Below are 26474 nucleotides of genomic sequence, written 5' to 3' on the forward strand. Positions count from 1 at the left end.
AAGGCTTTTTGATAGTTTGTAGGGTGATTTTGGGGGTCGATGTTAAATCATTCTGTTTTGGTTCATTATTTGGCCTCTGTTTGCTTCCAGGCTGGTGCGGTTCTTTCAGTGTAGGAAACCAAATGTCATCCATGTCTAATTCTGTAATACTGATGACTTGCACACCAACCCCTGAGAAGTCAAGGATGAGGCTTCTCCTTGCCGAAAGAAAGGGAAACTAGGTCTTGCTGTTACAAAACATTTGACTACATCACACCAGTTCTCTTCAAAGAAAAGATTAGTGATACGCCAAAGAAAATATATATCAAGAAAACATGTGATATCCTCTTCTTTTTATAATATTTATTTATTTTAATTATTTATTTAGTATTTTTGTTTGTACTTCCTGAAGAAGGTGCTCCTTGTGTAGAGATTTAGAGTACATTGGGTGCAGAGTGGTGGTTGGAGGTTAGGGTCAACTTTGCTGTCCGCTCCGTGGATTTTACAGGCGATTTGCTCTTTGCTTTAAGAAGAGAAAGTGATATTGGAAAAAGTCAGCACTTTTAGATTAAAGCAAAGCACCCTTCACAAAGCCACAAACAAGAAGCAGGACAGAAAGTCCATGGCTTGTAGCTATCCTCGCACCTGCGGAAGAAGTTATAAGATATTCGCTCATCTTGCAGATTTCCAATGCTCCTTATAAGGCTGTTTTAAACACATACATTTATATATTTAATTAGCTCGCCAGGTTGGCTCTGGTGCCCATGATTGTCTTGGCATGCACTGCAAATAACAACACATACAAAGTATTTCAGTCCCAGGGAGGTTGTTTTTTTTTTCTTTTGCTTTGTTTTTTTTTGTCTGTCTTTTTAAAAAACATTATCCAGTGAAATCATGTACCAAGAGGAGTAAACCCAAACACCTTCAACTTCACAGTGTATTTACAAAATAAATTCCAGCATTACATTCATTGACTGTTAACAAAAAAGTCATCTACTGGCAGCAGTATTTTCTTATAAAACAGAGGAGATACTGGCAAATGGCTGTGCTGTTTACAAGGAGGGAAGAGAATTCTAAAATGTTTGAAGTATTTATTTTTTGAGAAATTAGATTTTCTCAGTTTTTTTTTCTTTTTAGAAAACTATGAGCTCAATGGTATATATAATGATTTCTAAAAGCATGACTTTATATTTTAACTATGTTATCAGTATAAAAACATTCAGATCTAGACTAGTTGAAATGTCTGCACACCAAGGACAGATATTTAGGTATCTTGCATACCAACTCTCAGTGTTTGATAACTCCCTATATCAAAAAGAATTACATTTAGAATCTGAAATGTTACTTGAGGTGAAAAAACATGTAATTTGGCTGCACTATCAATAAGAATTCTAACTAGAACCAGTTAATGTATGATTAAGAGATTCTATAGTTATGTTGTATATTTAAAATGGATTAATGTTATTGATAGTTACAAGCATCAACTTTATAACAAAGTAATAATGAGGCTACTACCTGTGCATAATAATTTCGGACTTTCAATTAATGTTTTTTTTTTTAAAATCTATTCATCATGTTTAAGTTATTTTTGTAAAGAATTTAATATAAACTGAATCCTGGATTCTTTTGCATCCTCTAAAAGCACATTTATCTTCCCATCAAAAATAGACACAATAAAACCAAAAAGAACTTAAGGTAAATGCTCATTTTTTAAAGATTTCAGGTGGTTTTTCTGTATCTGCTATTTGCATAAGTGTAGCAAGCAGTATTTCTTTCCCATCTTTAGTAAATTTTTCCCTTCAAATATGGGGATTAAACTGAATCCCAGATCTCTGAACACCGCTTCCTTTTTTAAATGCATGGTGTGAGACATTGCTTCTATTGTAGTAGCCATAAAAGACAGTTAGTTCTCTGTCACATACACAAGGGCTTCTAAACACAATGATATTTCAGTTATCCATGTGTGGAATCGATTTTCAGATGGAAAACTAAATTCTAAATGCAAATATGGCACAAAGGCATTGCTAAGATTTTCAAAGAAGTCGAAGGGATCTCTGAGCTTAGTCCTTACTGAATGTAGACAGGAACGGGAAACCTACTTTTCTCTTGCCCATCTGGTGATGCTAGCCTACCTCCACTACACTACAGAAGTTTGCTGAATTTCTTAAACACTTGTTTTTAATACAGAACACAAGCAAATTTGATATAACTTCTTCCTATAGATTGTTCTCATACAGATAGCATTTACAAACTTGCACACAAGGGTCGAGTTCAATTTCAGGATTTGGTTTTATTGTAGCATAGCTTCATTTTCTCTTTTATATAAGGTATAAAATTTGTCATTTAACAGATTTTTATAAAGGCTTTTATTTCTCGAACTAGGTTATCAGAGCTTAGTTAAAACCTTTGCTAGTGTTAGAACATTTCATAAGATCATAGAATCCTTTAGGTTGGAAAAATACCTTGAGATATTGAGTCTAACTGTAGAATGATATATTAAAAGATTTTCACTTATTTTATTCAATTTAAATATCTTTTTGATTGAACTAGAGAAATACACTACTCAAGACAAGTTCTAAGAGGTCTTTGGAGATACATTTCTGCTGCACAACATATGTGTAATGCAAATAAGGATAAATATTCAGAAGAGTCTCATGGACATTCTTAAAAGAGTTTTTTTAATGATTAACAGCATTATAATTTGAGAATTTGGAAGCTGTTATGCATGGAAGAAAAACAATATGATACAAAATAAATTTGCTATACTTATTTTACACTGGGGAAAGCATCATTATAACATTTGCAGGCAAAGAATTCTTTGATTGTTGTTTTGTTTTGCTTCAATAAGACAATCTGTAGATCCTCAAATTAGGGGTCATATACTGCATAAACATGATAAATTTGTTATTTATAATATTCAGCCTTTTTACAAATTACAACCTGCCTCCAATTCATATCACACGTTCAATGTGTTTGTTCTGTAAACTGCAAATTTATTTTTTCTTTTCCTTTCAAGGGATGTATGTTACAGTATGAGCAGTAAATGCAAGCTAAATCAATACTGAACATATGAAAAAAAAAAAGGGGGGGGGGAATACAACTAAAACTTTCTAGGTAAAGAAATAGGATGTTAAGGTTGTTGGAAATCACTGTCATAAAGTGTCGTCTGCATGGTTTCTGACTAGCATGTCCTAATATCATATCAGTTCTGTATATACTGGCTTAATGATTTCCAAAATGTTGTTTAACCCAAACTGATACATTTTCAGTGCTACATTATCCCCAATGAAATTGACTTGCAATATGCAGTGGCATATTACTATCAGAAGCACTACTGGAGTTTAGATAAACTCCAGTTTCTTTGCTTTTGTTCTTTTTATGGAGATGTGTAAAAGAACCCAAGTATTTATTTAGATTTTTGAAACATGAAAGCTGCAAATATAAAATTATAAAATAGTAAAATTGAAAGCAGCCATTTTAGATTTTTTTCCTTATTCTATTGTCATATTTGCTCATATTCTATTATTTTGGTTTCCATCTTGATTATAGGTAAATGAACAGCAATACTCAGAAATTTCCGTTTTGACTGTCAATCTAAAAGGCACCGGGCACTTAAATCAGAGATTTAGTTTCACTATTTTTAGACTTAAGTCAGAGACAAGGCATAGATCAGAATCCAAATCCAAATGCCTTGAAAATACACAGTATCCAAATCCTAAGTTTTCATTCAGATATGTTTTGGTGTACAGATCTGATCAGGACATAAATAGTATCACAGAAACTCTAAGCATGGTAATATAACTGAAAACTTATTGATCTGTCTGTGGAATTGCTAGATCAATTACTCATTTCCCTTCCATTTCTAGCATTATTTTCTAATTAACATAATGACAACTAAAAGAGATTTTATTGCAGATCAAGAGCAACGGGCAAAGCTGGGCTACAATTATGTTATTCTCAAAGATAGTAATCTGGAAGGAGAATGGTAGTATGCATGCACAGATGATTTCTACAGTATTAGGTAAACTTTGATGGATGGATGGGTAGATCAGGGATTCTCATGTTTTGACCTGTCAGACAGTTAAATTCTTGCTATGTGTTTTAAATACCAGTTTGTTTATTTTTCTGTTTCCTGTCACTAATATGCATCCAAAAGAGCTAATGTCCATGCAAGTCTTCTCCTATAAGTAGATGTTGTATTGGCAGAGGCATGTAATCACACAACAGCATGAATGAGTAGTTAATTTCATAAAACTCTTTGAAACATTGATTTATTCAAATGTGTGATTTAGTTAGATGACAGGAAAACAAAGAAAAAACAATGGTGATAAATAATTGTGATCTTAGTGTCTAAAATAATAAAATTAATCTCTGTCACAATTTCTAAACCATATTTCATGCCTTATAGTGCATGGACAAAATAGATAAATATATTCTTTTTTTCCTGTTTTAAAGCATTTATATACAAAATAAACCCAAGCACATGTTATAAATTGGTAGTAAACCTTAGCTGATCAAAAAATTTGTTATTCACTGGATGCCTGAATGATCCCTTACTTTCACTAAGATATTGATCAGACAATATTCATGTAAAACTACATGGGACTTTAGGACTCAAGCAGAGAAAAATAAATGCTGATTTCATAATTTTGCCCATTTATTTTTCACAAATGGAAAAAGCATTGATTTGCAAAGTAAGCATCTGCCCCAGGCCCTACAGTTTTAGAATATCCAATGTGCAGGAGTACCTTACATGCTTAACCACCTCAGGTCTCAAGTGGTTTGCATCTGCAAGAGTTGAAATCTAGCTAGTTTTGTAATCCTTGTGCTTTCTAAGGTCTGGGAGGTTTCTGGGATATAATAGCTTCCTGCACTGTAATCCTCAATACTCATCAAAAAGTTTGAGAATTAGATTCTTACAGTTTTGTTTAAAATGTGTATTGTCATATAAATAGCAGAATGAACCTGTAAATTCAAAAGTACTCTTTTAACATTTTACTAAACATACACATTTAGTGGAGGGTCTCTTGAGTTTTCTTTAATTAGTAAGTCACTGAGGAAAGAATAGTACCTAAGCAGATTCCTGATTTCATGCTGACCAGTGGAGGAGAACTACAGCCAGTCACTCAAAATCCATCCTAGACTCTCTGCATGCATTACATGATGCCAAAATGTTCCTGCGTATATGTAAAGGCAGGTACGAGGGTGAACTTATTTTTTGCTTGTGCTGAACACCAGTTAATTTTGTTGTACTGCTGGTTCCTGAAATCACAGAGGTGTAGAGCCCTCGGCAGTTTAATTTGCCTGGAATTTGTGCTGATGTTTTCCATTTTCAAGTGCCCGGTTTACTGTTTTACAACATTCGGCTTTGCTTTATAATGTTAGATTTGAAATAGCCTTCTTGTCAGCCCGAGTTGAAACCACACGATATCATAATTTTGCATGATTTCCATGTAAAATAAGCAAAAGTTTGTAAAATACTTGCCTTAATTTTACTAAGGATATTGATGAACTGTAAGATTTATTGGAAGATATTTGCAGCTTTACATTCATAAAGACAGGTGAAACCAAGTATGGTGGATTTCATTTGAAGTTTTATTTGCATATGTCTCTCACAAATTTTAAATAAATAGATTCTTCCTCTCGGGCCTACCAATTGCTATCATTTTTATTCCTCTGAAGTGCAGAAATCACAGTTACCTGTAGCATTCCTATAGTGCTGGAAAATATATCCACACTCAGGAAGAAAAATTCCCTTCCGCAAACATAAGGTCATCCTTTCTCTCCTCAGGGAAATTACTTCACATACTTATATTAAGGCTCAGTTACCCGTGTTTGATTTTGGGGAATTGAATGACACAAGGCAAATGAATGCATCTTACAGGCCAGAAGAAAACTTCTTATATTCTGTTTTGGGTTTTTTTATTTTTGGAAAAAAGTTACTGCTTCGAAAATGATGAAAATTTAGAATAGGCTATATATTAAATTTCTCTAAATCAATTATGATGGACTTTGTGTTCATCATGCAGCTCTGTTCACTTGCTATGTCTTCCTTTTCTGCAACTGATACCCAGAAAAGCAAGTGAGGAAGAGGGAAGTGATGGGTCAATTATTACCTAGCTTTCACTAGGGAGGGTGCCCAGGGGACCAGAGCTGTTCAGTCCTGTCACAGAGCAACAGAAAGCAATAACTTTTCAACCCTGAGTAGGGGAGAGAAATCTGCCAAAGGTTTGAATGACAATAACTCCTGGAGATCTTTCTGTACTAAGGTAGGTCACAGCCTTTAACTTGCTGCCAGCTACACGCAACTCCACATTCTAATGGAAGTTTGAGACAGAAATACTTGTGAGAGGAAAAACCTCAGGAGACATCAAATATAGGCAGCATGTAGTAAAATGATATTTGGCTCCAGGCAGTGGTTCAGAACAAGCAATTGTAAATCTATAAAAGGACAATAGGAAGCCGCATGAAGGGAGAAAGAAAGAAGAGGGGGACTTTGTATGACTTCTGCAATTTCACAATGCAAAGACAGCCACCAGTAGAATTACAGATACACTGGTGTGAACAAACACAAAATTTTACAGTCAGGCCACTTTCTACATCATTCCTTACATCAACCCATACCTAGGGAAGTATTTAAATCTTGATCTTCCTCTTCAACATACGGGAGTCATGGTTTTCTTTTTAATTCTTCAAACAGTACTCTTATTCAACTGTCTCCTTTAACCCCTTGACTAGACACAGGCTTCCTAATTGGGCCATCATGCACTATGAAGAAGCTAAAATGATCTCTAATGTCATTCTCAAAGATGAAAATGAGATCATAAAAATGACCATCATCTTTTTACCTTGAACAGGAAGGATGGAGGGTTGAGATCCTTAGACATATTACTGAAACTGTAAGTGCATCACTTTTATAGATTTTCATACCGTTCTGATAAAAACAGTCAAAAATCACTGTTGTGTTGGAACACAATTTTTCAGGAAGATGAATTGGACAGTGTAGTTGGCTTAGTCTACCTCCAGTGTAATTTTTGCTCTCTCCTATGTCTTTATCCTGTAATTCACAACTTACATTCTCATCGGTGTATTTTCTTCTGTTTAAATATGTACTTTTGTTTAAGCTGTGCTAACAATTAGTTCAGGACTAAATAATATAATACATAGCAACATGATTAGGAAATTTCAATACTGTTTTTTATTGGCTTCATGAGGGTCATTTCTGTAGCAGTGATCCTAAATTTTGTTCAAATACTTCTGCTTCTTGGAAACATATTTAGTCTGTTTTGATCTGGAAGTGAGTCTAGCTATCTGGACAGAATATCTCATCAAAAAATCAGCTTCTAAAATTTTAATTTCCCTAGTATTTTTGTGTGCTACTCTCATAAACAAGTTTAGAGTACTGGAGTAGCAGTAAGTTAGGTACTCATTTGGTGAAATGAACCGTAGATGAATTGTCTCTGCAGGTGATACATGGGGTAGTGCGTGTCAGAGTCAATATGACTTTTGAGCCTGGGGCACACAGCTTTCAGCTTTAGATAAACCCAGAAGCATATTCCTCCTTCTAGCAGCTTAAAACATGTTTAGAGCTTAGCTACCTCAAATTTCATGTGTTCTGTCAAGAGTATATTGAGTTCTTGATATCTCTGAATTGTTTAGCGGCTGTACAACTGTAATTACTTCTATTACTATTTATTTATCACATTGTGGAAGTTTTTTGTCTTGGTTTTCACATACATTTCCCAGACTGACTTTCTTTTCTTAGAAGAATGAGATTCTGCCTGTCTGGGGCTCTCAGTCACAAATATTCAGACACCAGACATTCATAGCAAATATCCTAATTATCTTCCTCCCTTTACTTGGTGTTGGAGCCTGCAAAGTTTTTCTGTTCGTGGGCTTGTTTTCTGTGTCTTTATATTGGATATCTTTTCAAATGTATAAGTAATGCATTGACTTCAGCTTTTTCTGTTTCAGTGAGAGAGTACTTTTTGAGTAAAGATTTGCTAAGAGAGGTGTTTGTTTGCAAATAGTCTGTGAAAAAGCAGTGTTAGCTATTTAAATAAAACTATTGTGAGGAGCAGTCCAACATCCAGTGCCCATTGCAACAGTTAAAAGCTGAGAAGGAGACGGGCCAAGTTCAAGTAAGTGCAGGGCCCAAATTGGTTAATTGATATTTTCTGAGAACCACTGGCAGCATGCTTTATGATTGCTCTTATCAGCAATGGGCACACTTTTCTTTCATCTTATCCCTGAAAACCACGGATATAAAATGTCTCAATTTTTTTTTAATATGTGACAGAAAAAAATATATAAACTATTGCAGTTCTATTTATCTGTAGGAAATGAATGATTCCAAAGCAAATGCAGTTTTTTGTGACTGTGCTGTGGTAACTCATCTACATATTTGTGAATAATTATCCTCCATCCTGAATGAAGGTGGGAACTTAGGCTGTTAATAAAAATTCTCCTTGAATTCACTCTTTTGTTTGTAACTGGCTGCTGCTAAAGCCACTAAATGTGTCTCCAGCACAAATTGCTCAGCATTTTTTTAATTCATATAAATCTGTATATAGTTGACATATGTCACATTGTAGTTAAACTGTTAACAAAGCCATTTCTGCAAGATACCATAAAGTGTAACAAGAATTTTATTTGAAGAAAAATAGAATTGAATTCATCTTTTTCCTCCTGTGCTTTTTGCATCCTGTTCATCCTTTCATCTATCAGAAAAATATCTTAAGTGGGATGATACTTAATATTACTCTGTCATCTTCAACAGCACTGTCATACCAAGAAAAACATATACAAAGAAGGTTATTATAAAGTAGACAGAATGAAAATTATCGTTCTTTGTAAATATTTCAGCATGAGAAATTCAATCCTTTTGCTTGCTTTTCACACCTGACACTGCTTAGGCTTATGTTTGACATACAGTCAACCTGATCTCCTTCTGTTTATATCATTTATATAAGAGCTATTTTTCATGGAACACAGCAAAGCTCCAGTTTCTACCCATCTGACGATTGAGTCTGTTTTCTTCTGTCTGATTCCCACATGGTAAGTGTTTTGAGGCTGGGACCGCTCTTCTGATCCTTTGCCTGGTAGTTATTGCAGTAGTTATAGAACAATGCCTCTGAGTAACAGAACATACCTCCGTCAAAGGGCTATGACTCATAAGCTCTTAGTGGTTTTAGCTGGAGCAGTTTAAAATGATAGTGCCTCCACCTCTCTCCCCCTCTTATAGAAATTAAACCCCCAACAGTAGGAGTGATAGAAGCAAACACCATATCATCTCTTCATCAATCTCAAATTAACAACCCGATGTTCAAGCTGTCATGGAGGCTTAATTTAATGTTCAACACTGTGAACTGGGAGAGCTGAGAAGCAGGCACCTATTTCCTCTGCCGTCCAGGTTTGGGGATATAAATTCTGACTGGGGTGAGACAGAGACTTTGGGTGGCAGCATTTTTAAATGCAAAAGTTAATAAGAGTTCACAAGTCAAAGCCTTCACTCTTGTTATTACTGTTATATAAATTAAAACCCACAGCATTATCACCCCTAAAACCTCAGTGTACTGGTTCAAAAGTTGTGGATTGTGAGAATGTATCTTGAAGCATTTTTGCCAAATTCTGTGCTAAATCTATTACCTTCAGAATCTATATTGATAAAATTTTTCTATTATTTCAAATTTTTTACCTTTCTCATTGCAGTTCTGAGATGTAGGATCAAGCATAACCTTGAAATGTCACTCGTCATTATCCAACGAGTCTTCAGGTATAAGATGGTCACTGAGAAGAGCAACAAAGCTGGTGAAGGGGCTGGAGAGCAGGTCTTACGAGGAGCGGCAGAGAGAGCTGGGGTTGTTTAGCCTGGAGAAGAGGAGGCTGAGGGGAGACCTCATTGCTCTCTACAAGTACCTGAAAGGAGGTTGTAGAGAGGAGGGTGCTGGCCTCTTCTCCCAAGTGACAGGGGACAGGACAAGAGGGAATGGCCTCAAGCTCCACCAGGGGAGGTTTAGGCTGGACATTAGGAAAAAATTCTTTACAGAAAGGGTCATTGGGCACTGGAACAGGCTGCCCAGGGAGGTGGTTAAGCCACCTTCCCTGGAGGTGTTTAAGGCACGGGTGGATGAGGTGCTAAGGGGCATGGTTTAGTGTTTGATAGGAATGGTTGGACTCGATGATCCAATGGATCTCTTCCAACCTGGTTATTCTATGATTCTATGATTCTATGAGTAGTGCATATTGTATGCATGTGAATAATTCAACAGAATACAAAATAGGTATTCAACCTGTTATTTTGGCAATTCCAGACAGGCCCAATGCTGTGTATCCATATAGTCAAATAGTACTATACTCCTAAAGGGCTTTGCACCATCTGAATGTTTAGCTCTCTGTGAGACATGCTGCTAGTTCTTAGCTTCATAACTGATTTACTATTGTTTTTAAGTCTTTTCTTCAGTTACACTGCATGAACTGGAGTTTAATATGCTGTCTTCTATAGTCGTGTAGAAGTCACTTCTTATAATTATTACGACCCTATGGCTGTGATTTGGTGGCCAAATGCCTTAGTTAGGGTCACAGGAAAAAAGCAGCAGGTGAGAGAACACCAGCAGTAGAAACAGGACTGGCAGCAAAATTTGCATCCAGATTTGCTGTCTGTATTTTTGTTGCTGCTGATTAACACACAGATCCTATGTATGAAGCACAGGGAATGCTGGCTGTGGCACTTAACTTCCACATTTTTATACTTCTTAGCACATTAGGCAGCTTTGTTTCAAGACAGTAGCATTTGCCAGTAGCTGGAGAATAAACTTCAATGAAGTAGATCAGACTGGAAAACATGCAGACAGTATAGCAAAAGGCACTGCCAAAAAGTATGACTACAACTTCTTTATGATAAGGCAAAATAAAGGGTTTGGGGCAGAGTCTTCTCTTCAAATGGCCAGAAGAAAGATCATCAGTTACTCTTCAAATGACATCTGGCTTTATCTTCAGCAAAGCAGGATTAACTGATTAATACTGTAGATGTAAAGAAGGTTATATGTCTAGAATATCTTTGAATCTGATGGATTATTTAATCAAATGGAAAAATCCTGTTCAGAGAATAAGAAAATACTTTAGAGTATTGAGCTTTCTAGCTAGTCTGGCCTATGGTTTCAAAAATACACCACAGAAAAAAGTTGATCAAATTTAAAGAAAAAAATGCACAAAAAGCCTTAGGCAACAATTCACCATCAAGAATGCCCTGTCCCCCTGCATTTGAATGAGCGGTTTTCAGGTATTTTCTTTCCCTTCACTCTGCTCTCAGGTAGCTTCACTCTCCTAAATGTCATAAGCAGCACATGCTGGGTAAAGCTTGCATTCTTCTCATTTTATGATCAGTAGAGAATTCATCTTCATCCTCATGCTTGAGCCATTTTTTTTTGTTGTTGTTGTGAATGAATGCCATTCTTTTGGCTTCAGCAGAGTTGTATCCATTCTAACCAGCGGATAATTCTACCCATCCACTTCAGTATTAAGCGATGCAAAATATTTTCATAATGAACTAAGAAAACGTAAATGGGAAATTTCCTTCTTCTTATCTGAAACAAGTCAAAATGTCCCCTCCTCTGTTGTAAATGTGTCAAGTAACAAATGGGTTGTGTTCTGAAGCAAGGAAATCCCATCAGTTATTTCAAGAGCAGTCCCTGTCACATGTGCTGCAATCTCTGATGACCCAGTGCAAGCTGCCCGATAGTGTGGGAAAAAAAAATTAGGTTGACTGAGATGACAAACAATTCATAAACAGCTTCCCTCCCTCAGCTCCCTATTTTTCTTTTCTTTCTTTCTTTTCTTCTCTTTCTTGGACCATCTGCAGTTTTTCCAGTGGTTTATTACCAAAGAAAGTTACATCAGGCTTGTAGAACAGAATAAACGTAATTTGGCTACTCAAGGAATTCCTGTGGGGTCCCTTACCAGATCTTTATATATCAGTTTTATTCTAAAGGTGAGGTGGATATGAAGGGTTCATCTTTAAACAGCTAAAATAAAGTAAAATAAGTGGTTACGTGCATACGTATTAATGGCAGATGGACAGCAAAATACACTGGTAAGGTTACTAAAAGAATAAGAAAAATATCAGTATACATGTGTGTACTTCATTACTGCTGTGTCTGTCCTTGCTGTTTCTAGTTGACATCATAGGAGACAAATATGTAGTGCAGTATCCAAAGACATTTTTCCATGTTGTCATGTGTATAACCTGTGTGGTACCCAAAAAAGCAACTGCTCAGCAGTTGTGCAGTCTATCTCTGAATAATAAAAATGGATATCTACCATGGAGCCCCTTTTCCTGTAAAAGGCTGTTTCTAATCTACCATTACCTGCTTTCTTAAATTCCCTTTTAACCTTGATTGTGATTAGCTAAGGTTATTTAACATTTGTTTCCAAACACCATTACTGTTACAGGAATATGAGTTACAGTGGAGACATCATATATTTAAGGACAGAATCCATGATTATCTCAGCAAATCTGTGAAGAACATGATTTTATTCCATGATTCAGTTTTAGTATTTAACCGTGGGCATAACTAAGGATGAAAATAGTATTTCGGATTTCAGAGAGGATATGTTTGAAACTAAGGATTACCAGTATTCAGTCTGGCATGGGTATGTGCGATTGAGCCATTGCTAAAATTTGTAGAATAACGAGAACTGACAAATTACTTTCTCTTCATAGTTTCTGGATCTCTGTTTTTGTAAGAGGAATAGAAGTGAATAGAAAGCTGCCAGTAGGGTAAGATCAGTGATTGCCAATGGCAGTGAGGGATGGTTACAAAAAATAGATAGTGCTCTGCTTGTGACAAGAGTTAGAACAGTAGATTGACCAAAAGCAGTTTGATTGTTACTGGGTTCGGTTTGACTAAGGACTAGTTTAAACTAGGAGATCAAATACTTGTATGCATTTGGTTCTATACATAAGTATGCACATAGAAGATATTAAGACATAGGTTTTTTTGAAAGAAACACGAGGCAAGTTAATTCTGCATTGGAAATCTTGGCCGAATAAGAAGGGGTTTAGTGACAAGTTTGCGGATGACACTAAGCTGGGTGGAAGGGTCGATCTGCTGGAGGGTAGGGAGGCTCTACAAAGGGATCTGAACAGGCTGGACCAATGGCATGAGGTTTAACAAGGCCAAATGCCGGGTCCTGCACTTGGGGCACAACAACCCTGTGCAGTGCTACAGACTAGGAGAAGTCTGTCCAGAAAGCTGCCTGGAGGAGAGGGACCTGGGGGTGTTGGTTGACAGCCGACTGAATATAAGCCAGCAGTGTGCCCAGGTGGCCAAGAAGGCCAATGGCATCTTGGCTTGGATCAGAAATGGTGTGACCAGCAGGTCCAGGGAGGTTATTCTCCCTCTGTACTCAGCACTGGTGAGACCGCTCCTCGAATCCTGTGTTCAGTTCTGGGCCCCTCACCACAAGAAGGATGTTGAGGCTCTGGAGCGAGTCCAGAGAAGAGCAACATAGCTGGTGAGGGGGCTGGAGAACAGGCTTTATGAGGAGCGGCTGAGAGAGCTGGGGTTGTTTAGCCTGGAGAAGAGGAGGCTGAGGGGAGACCTCATTGCTCTCTACAACTACCTGAAAGGAGGTTGTAGAGAGGAGGGTGCTCGCCTCTTCTCCCAAGTGACAGGGGACAGGACAAGAGGGAATGGCCTCAAGCTCCACCAGGGGAGGTTTAGGCTGGACATTAGGAAAAAATTCTTCACAGAAAGGGTCATTGGGCACTGGAACAGGCTGCCCAGGGAGGTGGTTGAGTCACCTTCCCTGGAGGTGTTTAAGGCATGGGTGGACGAGGTGCTAAGGGGAATGGTTTAGTGTTTGATAGGAATGGTTGGACTCGATGATCTGGTGGGTCTCTTCCAACCTGGTGATTCTATGATTCTATGACTGTTAAGACTTTGCTTTGAAAATAAAGTTATTTGCAGCAGATCAGCACTTCTCAGAAGATGCTTGCAGTTTCGAGGTCAACTACTAACTGACTAATAGGACTACATCAGTTAACATCTCAAAGAATGTGAAAAAGTGAAGTGGCTTCTTTTCAGGGAGAGAAGTAAAGTGTGGGTTTCAAGTAAAAACAGAGAGTATAGTGTCTACAAGTGTAAAATGGGAGAGTCCTTGCATCATCTTTTTGCAAGAATTTCTGAGAACAGCTAAACAAGGTTCAAACAAGAAGAACAAAAGTCTCATCTGGCTTCTGCTTGAATATAGTCCGAAGGAAATGGAGACTCGACTTTTTGCTGTGCAACAATCACGGTGAATGTTAGTGCCTCCTAGACTTATGGGTATTCACAGTCTCTAAAACAGAAGCCTTATAAGCCATAGTGTTTGTCTTAGTGAAGAAAGGAATAATGTTGGCTGTCATCTTGGTAGAGGATAGAGCAGACTTTGTTCCTCCACTTTAAGATCACATATAATATAAAAGAGAAAAAAACCAAAAAAAATACAGAAGTTGGTTTATATTCCAGAAGATTCCAAATTGGACATAAATTTTTTCTTACACTAGGTTGATAATAAAAGATTGCTGGATTCCATAGATAAAATTGGAGGCTGTAAGCAATGTCACTGGTTTATCAGCATCAACAGACTGAACAAATACGTTTTCATTCTCTTCTCTTCATTCTCGCTCTTTCTTTCATGCCTGACGATCAGCTTCTCAATCTGGTTTATGATGCCAAGAACTCATGTTGTTTTGCCTTAGGTAAGGACCATGTTTTCCTTTGTGCTCCTTTTCAAGTCACTTGCTGCCACTCTGCCGTCATCATAGGAACAGTTTTGGCATGTAGTTAGGTCAATAGCTGATTTTGTTACTTCAAGAAAGAATAAAAATTTGCTAGAAATGTGCAGAGTCTGTACATGAAGCAGTCATAAAATGTACCTAACATCCCTTCTTCAGTTGTAACTATTCCCTCTTGAGTTCTCTGAGCCTGATCTTCTTGAGTCTGAAAAGCAACTAATGGTTTTGAGTGCTTTATCAAAGCATTGGCAGAACAAGAAGAGTTGGGGGGGAGGTAAAAACATTCCAAGCACATTAAATTCTGCAGCTCTTTTGTGTTGCTATAAATGTTAAGTGATTTGACTGCAGGTATCAGAGTTTGTCTAGATTTATATCCATGAAACACTGAGATTTGGTGCAGCTTGTAGATTATGTACCTTCCTTTTACCTGAATTGATTGCAGATCTTGGACCTTAGTTAATTGCAACATTGCTTAGAGTCACAAGGCCCTGCAATAACTATACTTTTACCTTTAGAGTAAAATACGTTGTTATGTTGTGCAGAAAAACAAGTCTGTCACTCCACCTACTTAGGATATTTTCTGGATATATGCAGATTAGCCTGTCAAATTGCTCAGATTCCTCTTAAGCTGAGCCGATTTACTTCATTTGCTGGAGCCCATGAAAGTGAAATGAAAGGGTCAAGCTGTGTTGACTTTGACTTCTACTTTCCTGGCTTTTTTGACTTTGAGACAGATATTTAGTGCTTCTCAATATATTATCTGAAGAGGGTCTGTGGCTGATGTTCTCTCTAACTCTTTCTCCCTGTATTGAATCTCCATTACGCTAACAATAACAAATACATTTTTTACACTCATATAGTATTTTGCAGAGAAGTACAAAATGCAGAATGGACCTCATATCACTTTAATTTGTCAGCCCTGCCTATGTAGCTCCTTTTTAGTTATCATAGATGTTCTTAATTTTGAGTAAAAGAGGAGAATATAAGAAATACCTGTTCAGTTGGGAAATGCTGATATTGTAAAATGGCAGTGACTGTAAACTACTTTCCTTGAGCTGCCTATTAAATATCTGTCATTAAGGGATAAATTAAATTCTGCAGTGTGCTTCAGGATAGAAGAAGTTAAGAAGAATGCTATCTACCTTTCAAAAATAAATCCTGGGGACAAAATATTCATATAATCAGAGTCAATCTTTCTAATATTAGTGAGTTCTTCAGATATAGCCGAAAACAGATTTCCCAATAATCTCGCAGTGTCACATTTCCCTCTGCTGTAAATGTATTTCACAATAGTCTGTGAGCATGCAAAAATTTATTGCTTGCCAAAACTATGCACTGGTTTTCCAGTATTGGAGAATATTTCATACAATTAGCTATGCTTAATAATACTTCTCTCTTCAAACAGTATTGCTGAAGTCAACATATTACTCAACATGAACAAACACATCACAATCACTCCCTCTGTCTTTCAAACACACACACGTGGTTAATAATGATTAATTTAGTATTCAACCGTGTTTCTGTGTTCTAGGCCAGATGGATACATTGCTCACATGTAATGTAATCACACAGTAGTCTTGTTCATGTATATATAGTTAGCGTGGTGTTGAAAAAGTGAAGAGTTTCTAATTTGAAACTATAAGGAGATTATGTTGGATTGATATAATAAAGATCATTACTGTCAATGACAACTCTTTTCTGCTTTTTGGGTGTGTCCCAACTGATGTCTCTCTTTCCTCAGCTGAAGTTGCTCCTCAATGTCACTTTAAGCTGAAAAGCTCCACTGCCGTGTGCTTCCGTGGGTATTTCTATTGGTGTTGACTGAGTGTAAAATGGAGTGAAAACCCAAACCACACTATAGCCAGAAAATCAGGCCCAGATTTTCTCAAGTAAAGGAAAGTAACACTTGGCTCTCAAAAGTTAAACTGATATTCACAAAAAAATATCACCAGTAATTATTGCTTAGTGTGACAGTTAAATTGAAATTAAGCTGACTATGCATTCTGGGGGCATTCTGTTTTTTCCGTAGATGGACCACCAATGATTAATACAATATTAATCATAAAACAAGTTAATTAAAAATCTAAATTATATTTTAATCTGTTTAATTTGTAAGTTACTTATGATTGTCTGTACTACATCTGTAGTAATTTTTCCCAAGGAAAGTTTTCTTATAGTTTTGCTTTGTTTTGGTTTTTCTGGGACCTTCCCATGTAATGACCTACTAAGTTTCAAATAACAAATGCCCATAATCAGGTAAGACATTGCTTGGGCTAAAGATGTAAACAATATTATAGATTCCCTTAAATATCTAAAGTCATTTAGTGGATTAGGTCTGTGTGCACACTTTGGCTGCAATGCAGTAAAGTTTGTAGCTAACTTGTGATTATTTTAATTAATTTCACATAGAACTGAAGAGAAACCATTGTTTTCACTTTATGGACAAATCTGCTACTTTGAAATATATGAGTCCAATGGAAAATAAGTGGTATACACATTTATCTGAAAGGAAAGCCATGGTAAAATGATGATTTTAAATCAATAGAAATAATTATTTTCTTCTAACAGCTTAAACATTTCTTGGAAGAGCTAAAACATGAAAGAGGCAACTTTTAAATGAATTAAAAAAAATGTGCGATGGCAAAATGGTGGAAGTATGTGCATCATCTTTTCTAACAGCAGTTAAGAAATTCTGTATGAATATTCACGTTGTTCCAATCTTTAATGAAATACATTTTCTTTATCAAAATATTTTTCTAGTAGCATGGCTATAAGATGCAAGTTATTTCACAACAGATATGCTATGAAATTCCTTGTATTCTCAGTTTTTGTTTTGATGACATGGCATTTGCTAGCAGAAAAATGATGCAACAGAACAAACTAGGTTAGTTTCCATTATATATTTTAAGTTAGATTGCAATCTCCTTCCTTACATGGAACCCTCAGTGTTTACAGGATTAATCCAGGAACCCTTAAACTTGCAATGTCTCAATTTTTATCCTGTCCATCTCTTTATTGCCATCATATAGCTGCATCTCCTTTATATTCATGTACCTTGGCATAACTGTGAATTTTACTTTATCAATGTAGAAAATACAGGCTTATATAGTGCTGTACAAAATCTCCCAAACAAAATGTATAGTGTCTTATTTTCTATATGACAGACAACAGAGACATTGCTGTTTTAACATTTGAGTGAAAACCAATGGTCAATTAGCTGAAGACAAAAAACCCATGGTCTTGGTAAAGCCTACACAATGGAAAAACAATCTGGCATATTTAAGTCTGCTTAGTTTTAGAAGTCAAGTTCCTTATGAAAATAGGATTGATAATAAAAGTAGATTATTTTCACAAAAATGTTAGAGACATAAAAGTTAAGTAAATTAACTTAGGACCAAACACTTCTGGATGGGTGTTTTATTTAATTTATTTATCATGCACAGCCATCTTAAAATGAGATGAGTCATTCACTGACATGCCCCTCCCTCTCCACACACACTACAGGGAAACCTAATCTTCAGTTAGATAGCTAACTTTAGGTGGATAAAACCAGTAGAGACAGAATCCACATACAGGAATTTAAGGCTTTTTGCTTCTTTTGCCCAAAAATTTACACTTCAGCTTTTACGTAGTGAGCAGATAGCAGGTGGAATAGAGCCAGAAAGAATGAGGAATAAATGAGCACCACACTCTTCCTAGTCACAATTTCTCGTTACCTTGTTGAATTAGCCTCCTTTCACATGCTGGTAAGCAATCAAATGAAAGCTCAAAATGCTTTACCATACCTGATTGCGGACTTTGTTTGGGGATTTTGGCTGCTGCTTCAGGACTGGAGGTGGCACGCACACGCTGATTGGCAGAGTTATGGATGCTACTTGGAACAGCTGCTGAGACGTTTTTGCGAGGTTTCGTATCTTGCAACCACATTGGAGATGCCTCAAAAGCTTGCATTCGCCGAGAGTGGCTGTTAGCATTGACTTTGAGAAATGCCTGGGCCTTGTATTCCTGAAGGTCTCCATAGTTGGCATCAGTGACCCTGCACTCATACAAGCCTTCATCCTTTTTCCTCACTTTTGAAATCTGCAGCTTGTGGGAGATGTCATTCCCTTGTACTTTCACTGTCTGCAAATTTGCCAGAAAAACAAACACACAAACAAACATATTACATAGTATTCTTTCTCTGGGAAGACTCTACTGATGTAGAGCCTGTCCAGAGTAGTCAAGTGCCAAATTAATCAGTGGTGTGATTGTGCGTACTGCAGGGAAGTTGCACCAAGGAAGTCTGACATCTGCTTTCCAAAACTGTTTAGATGGTTTGCTCTGAAATGCTGATTGTTCTCAGACAAATAACCCAAACGATGGTGCTTATTCCATTAACTGCTTAAGATCATGAACATTCTTGATGAGCTTTCTTACATAAACTTAATATTTGTGCACTTCATTGGTTAAATCTTTTCACTTGGTTGGCTTTAGTGAATAATTCAGTTTTTGAACTAGCACTTAAGAATTGTGTTGAGGGTGTCTACTAATATTTAAACTTCTTTAATAACAATTTCTTAGATTATTTTGTAGTCTTCACTACATTGAAACTATGTATTTGACATTCAATTTGTATCCTTCAGGCATGTCCAAACAGTTGGTACTTTTTGTTTACTAACCATAACAAGACATATTGCATCAGGTAGTTCCTTTTTCTCTCATATATTTAACCATATACTTATTAGAAGACATATATAATTTCTGTAGTTCATATTTAAGTAGCACATAGTTAAGGTTGCTTTTAAAGTTGTCATCTAAAATAAGACTCCTAATTTATTTTTAGATGCCTTTATTATCTGAGGGTAACAAAACATATTTTTGTTTCACATAATTAAATAACACAAGCAAATTATGCATCCAGAAATGTATGATGGGTATTAAGATGCACTGGGAAAGGTAACATAGTTTCCTTTCTGTCTGTTCATCACTTTAGAGAATTTATATTTAATTAATTGACTGATACTCTCTACCTGGATTCATATCTGTTGCCCCACACGAAGCCAGCTAAAAGGTATCAAGTAGGACAGAAAACTCAAGCTTTGAAGAAATCCTGAACCTGGTTTACTTCCACAATTATGTAAATGTGTATGCAAATGTTGCTTTGTGTCACATCAATGACAGGCAAAGAGGAGATATAGGGGTAATGAATATGTGGTAGATCACAAAAATGAAGAACTATTAGATTGAAACTAGGCACATATTATTGATGATTATATAGCACATTGCTTCTGATAGCTTGGCATGCTGTAGTCACCAGTGTTGGCAAAGCTCTTACTCTGCCTGCTTGATAAATTGAAGAGCAATACTTGTGAATATATTATTGGTGTAAGGTACTACTGGATAGACTTTACGGCCCCTTGTGTTGTATCCATCTCTGAATTTATACTTGGCAAACTGAGTTGAAAGTACGGATTACATACTTTCAGGCATAACATATGCCATATTAATTACACAGAAAGTGCTGGACAGTTATTTAAACCATATTCAATAGTAATATATCGCTACTGAACAGCTCATATTCGGCAAAAGGATGAAAGAAGTTTCATATGACTAGAAAGAAGGTCATGTTCTGCCTTCATCTTCTGCCATGCAATATCTGCAAAATAAACAGTGTTGCATAGTACTAATGAAAAACAGAATTCGTTTTGAGTTTTGCATTTGAAATTTAGATTTTTTTTTGCAGTCAGCATGTATGCATGTGTTCAATTTATGCCTGATTATCATTTAAAATTAAGAGAAGTGGTGTATTTAAAAACACATTTGGTATGTTTCAGCCTTTCTTTAAAGAATTTACTAAATGCATTTAAAAATTGCTCTCCTCTTCATGACGATAGTTTCCAGGTGTACTAACGGACTTCAATAAAGGAAAAAAAAAAGGAAGGCTACATTTGTAACAGTACATTTAGACTGTCAACTTAACATTGAATTTGTTTTAATTGCAAATATAAAATGTTTTATGAAAGCTTATAAAAACTCATGTAGATAGCCCATCCTGAATTATTATCATACTTAATGAAAGAAAGAGATTTTTAACATGAAAGATGGGATAAGCTTTACAGCCTATATTGTGTCACAGATCTTATGGATTACTACAGGGATTTTGAATGACCCAGTATTGATAAAGAATAAATTGGCTGCTAGCACTGTGTCTAGTGGAATAGTATCCAAAGACCACACATGGGACTCATTTGTAAGAGATCTACAAATGTACAAATGTAACTGAAAATGCAGCTGATGACAGAAATCTTATAGTGTGGTGAGGACTTTCATAGGAGATGCAAGTATGCCTAGAATATGTATCATTTGAATATAACATATCTGAAGTGTCATTTATGAATATCCTACCTAGCCACACTTTGACCTGATGCAATTAGTTGGTTAGTTAATTGTAGGCATCAAAAAGCAGTGAAGTAAAGCATTTAACAGAAATTATTCACATCTACCTATCTGTTGCTGCTTTAAGCTTTGCTGGTACTTACAGTCTTGAATGCAGCTAAAAGGCACTTCTGAGGGATTGTGTGTGAGAAAGGGAAAACCCCATTGTACTCCTAAGAAATACTCATACTGCAGTAATTGTGAAGCATCTGTGTCTTTCCACTGCAGTGAGCACCACACCATGACCCCACCACAGCCGAGGGAGGAGGGTCTAAATGCTTCTGAGGTCAGGGGTTGTGGCTGTGCCTGAGTCAGCAGATAAGTCTGTTGTGGAAGGTAACTTTACTCTGGACAAGAGCTGGAGCAACGTCATAATTTTGTTGAGACAACATTCTGCTTAGCCTCCACACAGCAGATCTGGTGTATGCCTTTCCTAAAGAGAAAGTCTTTCCTAAAGAGAGTCTCAGTGGCCAAGAGTGGAGATAGCACCCAACAGGGGTATCTTGTCTGAAGACCTCCTGAGATTTTTCTCTACCAGCAGATATCATAGAATCATAGAATCATAGAATTACCAGATTGGAAAAGACCCACCGGATCATCGAGTCCAACCATTCCTATCAATCACTAAACCATGCCCCGCAGCACCTAAAATGAAACTGGAAACGCACTCATTTACAGAGCTTCGCACCCCACTGTAGGAAAGCACAGCTCCACACCCAGGTTTCAGCTTTAAAATCAGCTTTGGAGCTTTAAGGCAGACTCAGTACTTTCCCTGGGCAATTGGAAAGAAAAGGTACAAGGATGGGTGCAGGCTGCCTGCTTACGAAAAATTTCTTCACTGAAAGGCTTATCCAGCACTGGCACAGGCTGCCCAGGGAGGTGGCAGAGCCACCATCCCCGGAGGTGTTTAAAAGGCGGGTAGATGAAGTGCTTAGGGGTACGATTTAGCAGTGGACAGGTACGGTTGGACTGTATGACCTCAAAGGTCTTTTCCAACCTAGGGATTCTGCGATTCAAGGATGGAAACAGACTGCCGAGGGTCTGTCTCCCGGGACTTGCTGGCCAGAGCCTTCACACCCAGGAGTCCCCCCCACCCAGGGGTGCAGGCGGGGGCTGCACTTACGCTGATCTTCGTGCCGTCGCTGTCCAAGTCCCTCTCGGGCAAGAGCTCCACCTGCGGGGAGAGAGGAGCCGCCGTGGGTCTCGCCCTCCGCTCCGCGCCGCTCCGCGTGTGCCACCTGCGGGCAGCGCCGGGGAGAGCGGCCACGGGCGGCGGGGACACCGTGGGGACACCGCGGGGGACACCCCGAGAGCCTGGAGGACGGGGTCCCCGCGCCCGCCACCCTCCCGGGGCGGCTGATGAGGAGGTGGCGGCGCAGGAGAGCGAGAAACGTCCCTGGATGACGGTGTAAATGGGCGATGTGGACGTAGCCCTCTCTGTCCCACTACGAAGACTGAAATTGCGCTGCGGTATGATTTTTTTGTTTGTTTGTTTCCCCCTTGGCTTCCCCCTCTCCCTTCTCGCCCCCCACCCGAGTGTGTGCCCCCCCGTGGCAGCTGCGTGCAGAGTCAGGGCTGCCAACCCTGTAAAGTTGGAGGGTGACGCGTAGGATCTTGCCGTTTGGGAAAGGAAAAAAGCACACAAGGAACAATCTCTGAACAGCTTCTTTCCAAAGGGAAAATGAGGGAATGAAAAAAAAAAAACCTAAAAAAAAAAAAAAATAATTATACTTTGGAACTCCATATGGTTTTGTGAATGTCTCTAGCTGCATCCTGAGAGTGACAATCAGCAAAGCTATCATCCCTTGAGGTAGGTATTTTTCTCTGCAGGTTCCTGTACTATTATTTCATGGTCAAAATTAAATCCCTGGGGAGATCCAGAACCTCCCTCTACCCCCTTCTTCTTCCCCCCCTTCTCTCCTTCCCTCCCTTCCTCTCCATGTCTTCTTCTGTGGCATTCCTGGGTGGTTTGGGGACCCCGTAGCAGAGGATCAGTACCTGAGTGCCTGTCACCTCAGCTCCAGCCTCTTGGTCCTCAGCTGCCCGCAGAAACCACCACTGGATTTCGAGGTACACCGAAGAAGAGCCACTTTGGAAAGCACAAGACATCTCCACATTCTGTCCTTCAGTGGCTGTGACATTTCGGGGAAACTCAGTGAATTTTGCTGCAAAACAAATGCAAAACATGTTGGGATCTACTGTAACCTACCCATTGGATATTCTCTGCTTTTTGTATTGATTTTTTCTTCTCTTTCTTTTTTCCTTTTTAATTATTTCCTCTGTTTTCTTTTCCTATTTCCCCTCATTTCTAATTTTACAGTTACACACTATGTCTCCTGGTTTTCTCTCACACAAGTATGTTGGTTCTCCCTCATGCACAAATCCACCTTCTTTACATTCTAAGCTTGTCTCGTGGGAAATGTTATAGACCCTCCTGCTTGCTCCCTTGGGCTAGCAAAGTTTCATGTAATTAGGTCCAAATACCCTTGGGCAGAATGCAGTATTTCACCAGACTCACTGAAGGATTCTGTGCAAAAACTAATTTGGAAGAGGAAAACAAATCACACTGATTTATTGTATTTGTAAGGGCTGAGCTGGGGATGTGTAAATTGTTAAACCTTCCGCAACCAGCTGGAGCAGCTGTTGGAACAGGCACTCTTCTGAGGTGCAGGTTACAAGCGCTCATCAAAATGCCTATTTCAAAGGCTTTACCTGAGTTAGTTACTCTTTCTGAGAACCTCCGCTTGCATAATCAGACCAAAAAGCAATACATCCTCTGTTTCTTGTCTTGGTAGACCCTTTTGCAATCAACCCTCACCTTTGTATACCAGTCCTTCAACAAACAGGATTTGCCCATTACAGTCTACCACTGTTAGGTTTAAAAATTGGTCCTGAGGGACATAGTCCAGTACAGCAATATTTCTTTAAGTCTCGGTCTCGACTTCCTTCTCATCCTCTACTATAACTCACTTTAGAATTGTGCAACATAATGAAATGTGAGAGTTAAGTGCGAGAGACTACAGACAGACAATGAAATGAATAAAACCCATGTTTCAAGAAGAGAATAATTTAGGAAGATCCTGCAGTGTTGTTTTCTGTTGTGCATTGCTACTGACTGACTAGAGCATATTATGATGCAAGGGGAAAATTGCTCACTGTCTCCTCCCCTCCTTCTCTCTCTATCTCTACCTCTACCTCTCTATCTATTCCTAGTTGACCTGGAATTGGTGGGATAATTTGGCAATACAGTCAGCCAGTGTTACTTCTTTTCCCCCTCACGTTTGTGCTTGGCAACAGACACTTAGCAAAGCTACTAGTTTTACATTTTGCCGTGTCCGTTTTTCTTTCCCTCGCCCCTCAGCAGCCAGCAATTGCTAGTTGCCGAGTTCAACTGATAAAAGGACTGTGCATTTTGCGTATCCAAGGCTTGTAAGTTTGTTTTGTTTTTTATCTTTGCCTGCTGCTTCTCTCCCCTCCTCTTCAGTGCGTGCGGGAGGTGCGGGGACACAGATAGAAACACCGCCGGCATCTTCCCCTCTCCATCGCACCGTCAAGAGCAGCCCGGCACGGACTCGCAGAGCCGGGGGGGAGCTGCCGGCAGGGAAGAGCAGGCAGGGAGCGGGGCGGGGGGGGGCGGGATTGGGATTGGGGTTGGGGTTGAGGGGAGCGGGCAGGGATCGATCGGGCAGCGCCGGGCGAGAGGCGCGGGCGGAGGGTGCCGGGGGCGTCCCCGCGCGATCTGTCCGTGGTGCTGAACAGCGGCGCCGGGGGCGGCCCCCGCGCGATCTGTCCGTGGTGCTGAACACCGGCGCCGCGGCTCCGAGGTCCCAAACAACTGGTTTCTGCAGCGCTGGGGCTGCTTGAAATGCAAGACGCGCCTTTTAGCGAGGAGGGAGAAAGGCGATGGAGGGAGGGTGGAAGAGGAGAGGTATTAAAAAAAGTCCATTTGTCTTCCCGCCCCCCCCCCCCCCTTTTTCCATTTTTTTTTTTGGGAGGGGGTCAGAAATACATATAGTCACAGAATCAAAATTAAAGTCTGACTCAGGATTACAGGATAATAGGAGACGAAAGGAGGTGCAGCTTGAAAAGATACTGCAATATTTTAAGGAAGGCAGTTGATTTAGTCATCCAGTACTTGGTGACTGCAATAATTATGCATGCACGGGAAGGTGTTTATTGTATGCACACAGGCATATATACAAACATATACAACCAAAACACATGTATGTCCATTCACCAACACCCTTTTACTCTTCTACAAGGTGCTTCTTATTTCTCTCTTTGCAATCAAGCAAAGGAAACCTGGTTTATTCTCACTTTGGGGAAACTTCTCACTTCTGTTCCTATTTACAGACAATTTTTAAGCTAAATTTAAACCTTATGCTTGCTATTCTCATCTCCTAGAAATTTGGGCTATTTTCCTTCTTATTCTCTTTATTCGTGCACAGTTGTCCCTCCCTCCAATACTGTTGTAAGTCTGCTTTAGCATAGAAAAACACATAAACATATTTGACAATAAATGGTCTTACCTTGGGTAGAAAGTCCTTGTTGAATATACATAACTGAAAAGAAAATGAATCCAACATAAGCCAGAAAGATCCCCATCATTCCAAAATGAAGAAGTCACATTGGGGTAACAAAAGCCAAAGGTTCCCACAAAAAGGAAGAACTGGTATTTGAATGTATGTATGTATCTATATATGAACAGAAAGAGATTTGAAAATGTTACAGAAAGGATCTATATTGTAGCCCGAGCTGCAATACTGGCAGCATCCTGCTACTCAGTGGAGTCCTTTTCTTTGGGAAGAGTGAGAATTGCAGTACAGTGTGGTTCAGATGAGCTGTCTCAGGCGCTGTGTTGCTTGAAGTCCAGATTCAGACTAAAAAAAAAAAAAAATCACGTTGAAAAGTGGGTATCGGCTGCTTTCTGTGCCTTTTTTCAGCTACCTGGCAGCTTCATCCAACGTCAGCTCCTGCTGCTCAGGATGGCGTGATGACTGCCCTCCCTACACACTGATCCAGCTTGGGAAAAGGGGAGTGGGGGAAAGAAGGGAGGGGGAGGGAAGAGAAGTCTACTGTGCTTCTATTGCTTCAACTTTTCTCTCTAATGGCTGTGATGATGCCTTTAACCCTTCCTTCTCTCTCCTTTTTCTCTACTGTTCTCTACACCACTCTACCTGTTCTGATTTCTACTGGCTCTGATGCTGGGATAAAGCTGCATTTTTTTTTTAATGTTTTTGACATAGTGTATGGCTTGTAATTGTAGAGAAAGCCTTTATTGCACTGATGTAATCTTCGTTCT

At 38.6% G+C, this 26474-nt stretch overlaps 1 protein-coding gene across 3 annotated transcripts; it reads right to left on the reverse strand.

The window, feature by feature from the left end:
• VSTM2A (V-set and transmembrane domain containing 2A) lies at positions 1-26253 on the reverse strand. 3 transcript variants are annotated; one of them, XM_069853415.1, is made up of 5 exons: positions 25702-26253; positions 23171-23337; positions 22296-22346; positions 18544-18880; positions 1-762 (listed from the first exon to the last, which is right to left on the reverse strand). In XM_069853415.1, exons 1-5 carry the CDS (start codon positions 25778-25780, stop codon positions 716-718), a joined length of 681 nt encoding a protein of 226 aa, XP_069709516.1. In that variant the 5' UTR covers positions 25781-26253; the 3' UTR covers positions 1-715. The 3 variants fall into 3 exon arrangements, with proteins under 3 accessions (XP_069709516.1, XP_069709515.1, XP_069709514.1); XM_069853414.1 differs by having other exon boundaries at positions 1-624; positions 25702-26252; XM_069853413.1 differs by having other exon boundaries at positions 1-502; positions 25702-26251.
• Positions 26254-26474: the final 221 nt, after the last annotated feature.

Source organism: Phaenicophaeus curvirostris, chromosome 3 (genome assembly GCF_032191515.1).
Source record: "Phaenicophaeus curvirostris isolate KB17595 chromosome 3, BPBGC_Pcur_1.0, whole genome shotgun sequence".
Classification (NCBI taxonomy): Eukaryota; Metazoa; Chordata; class Aves; order Cuculiformes; family Cuculidae; genus Phaenicophaeus; species Phaenicophaeus curvirostris.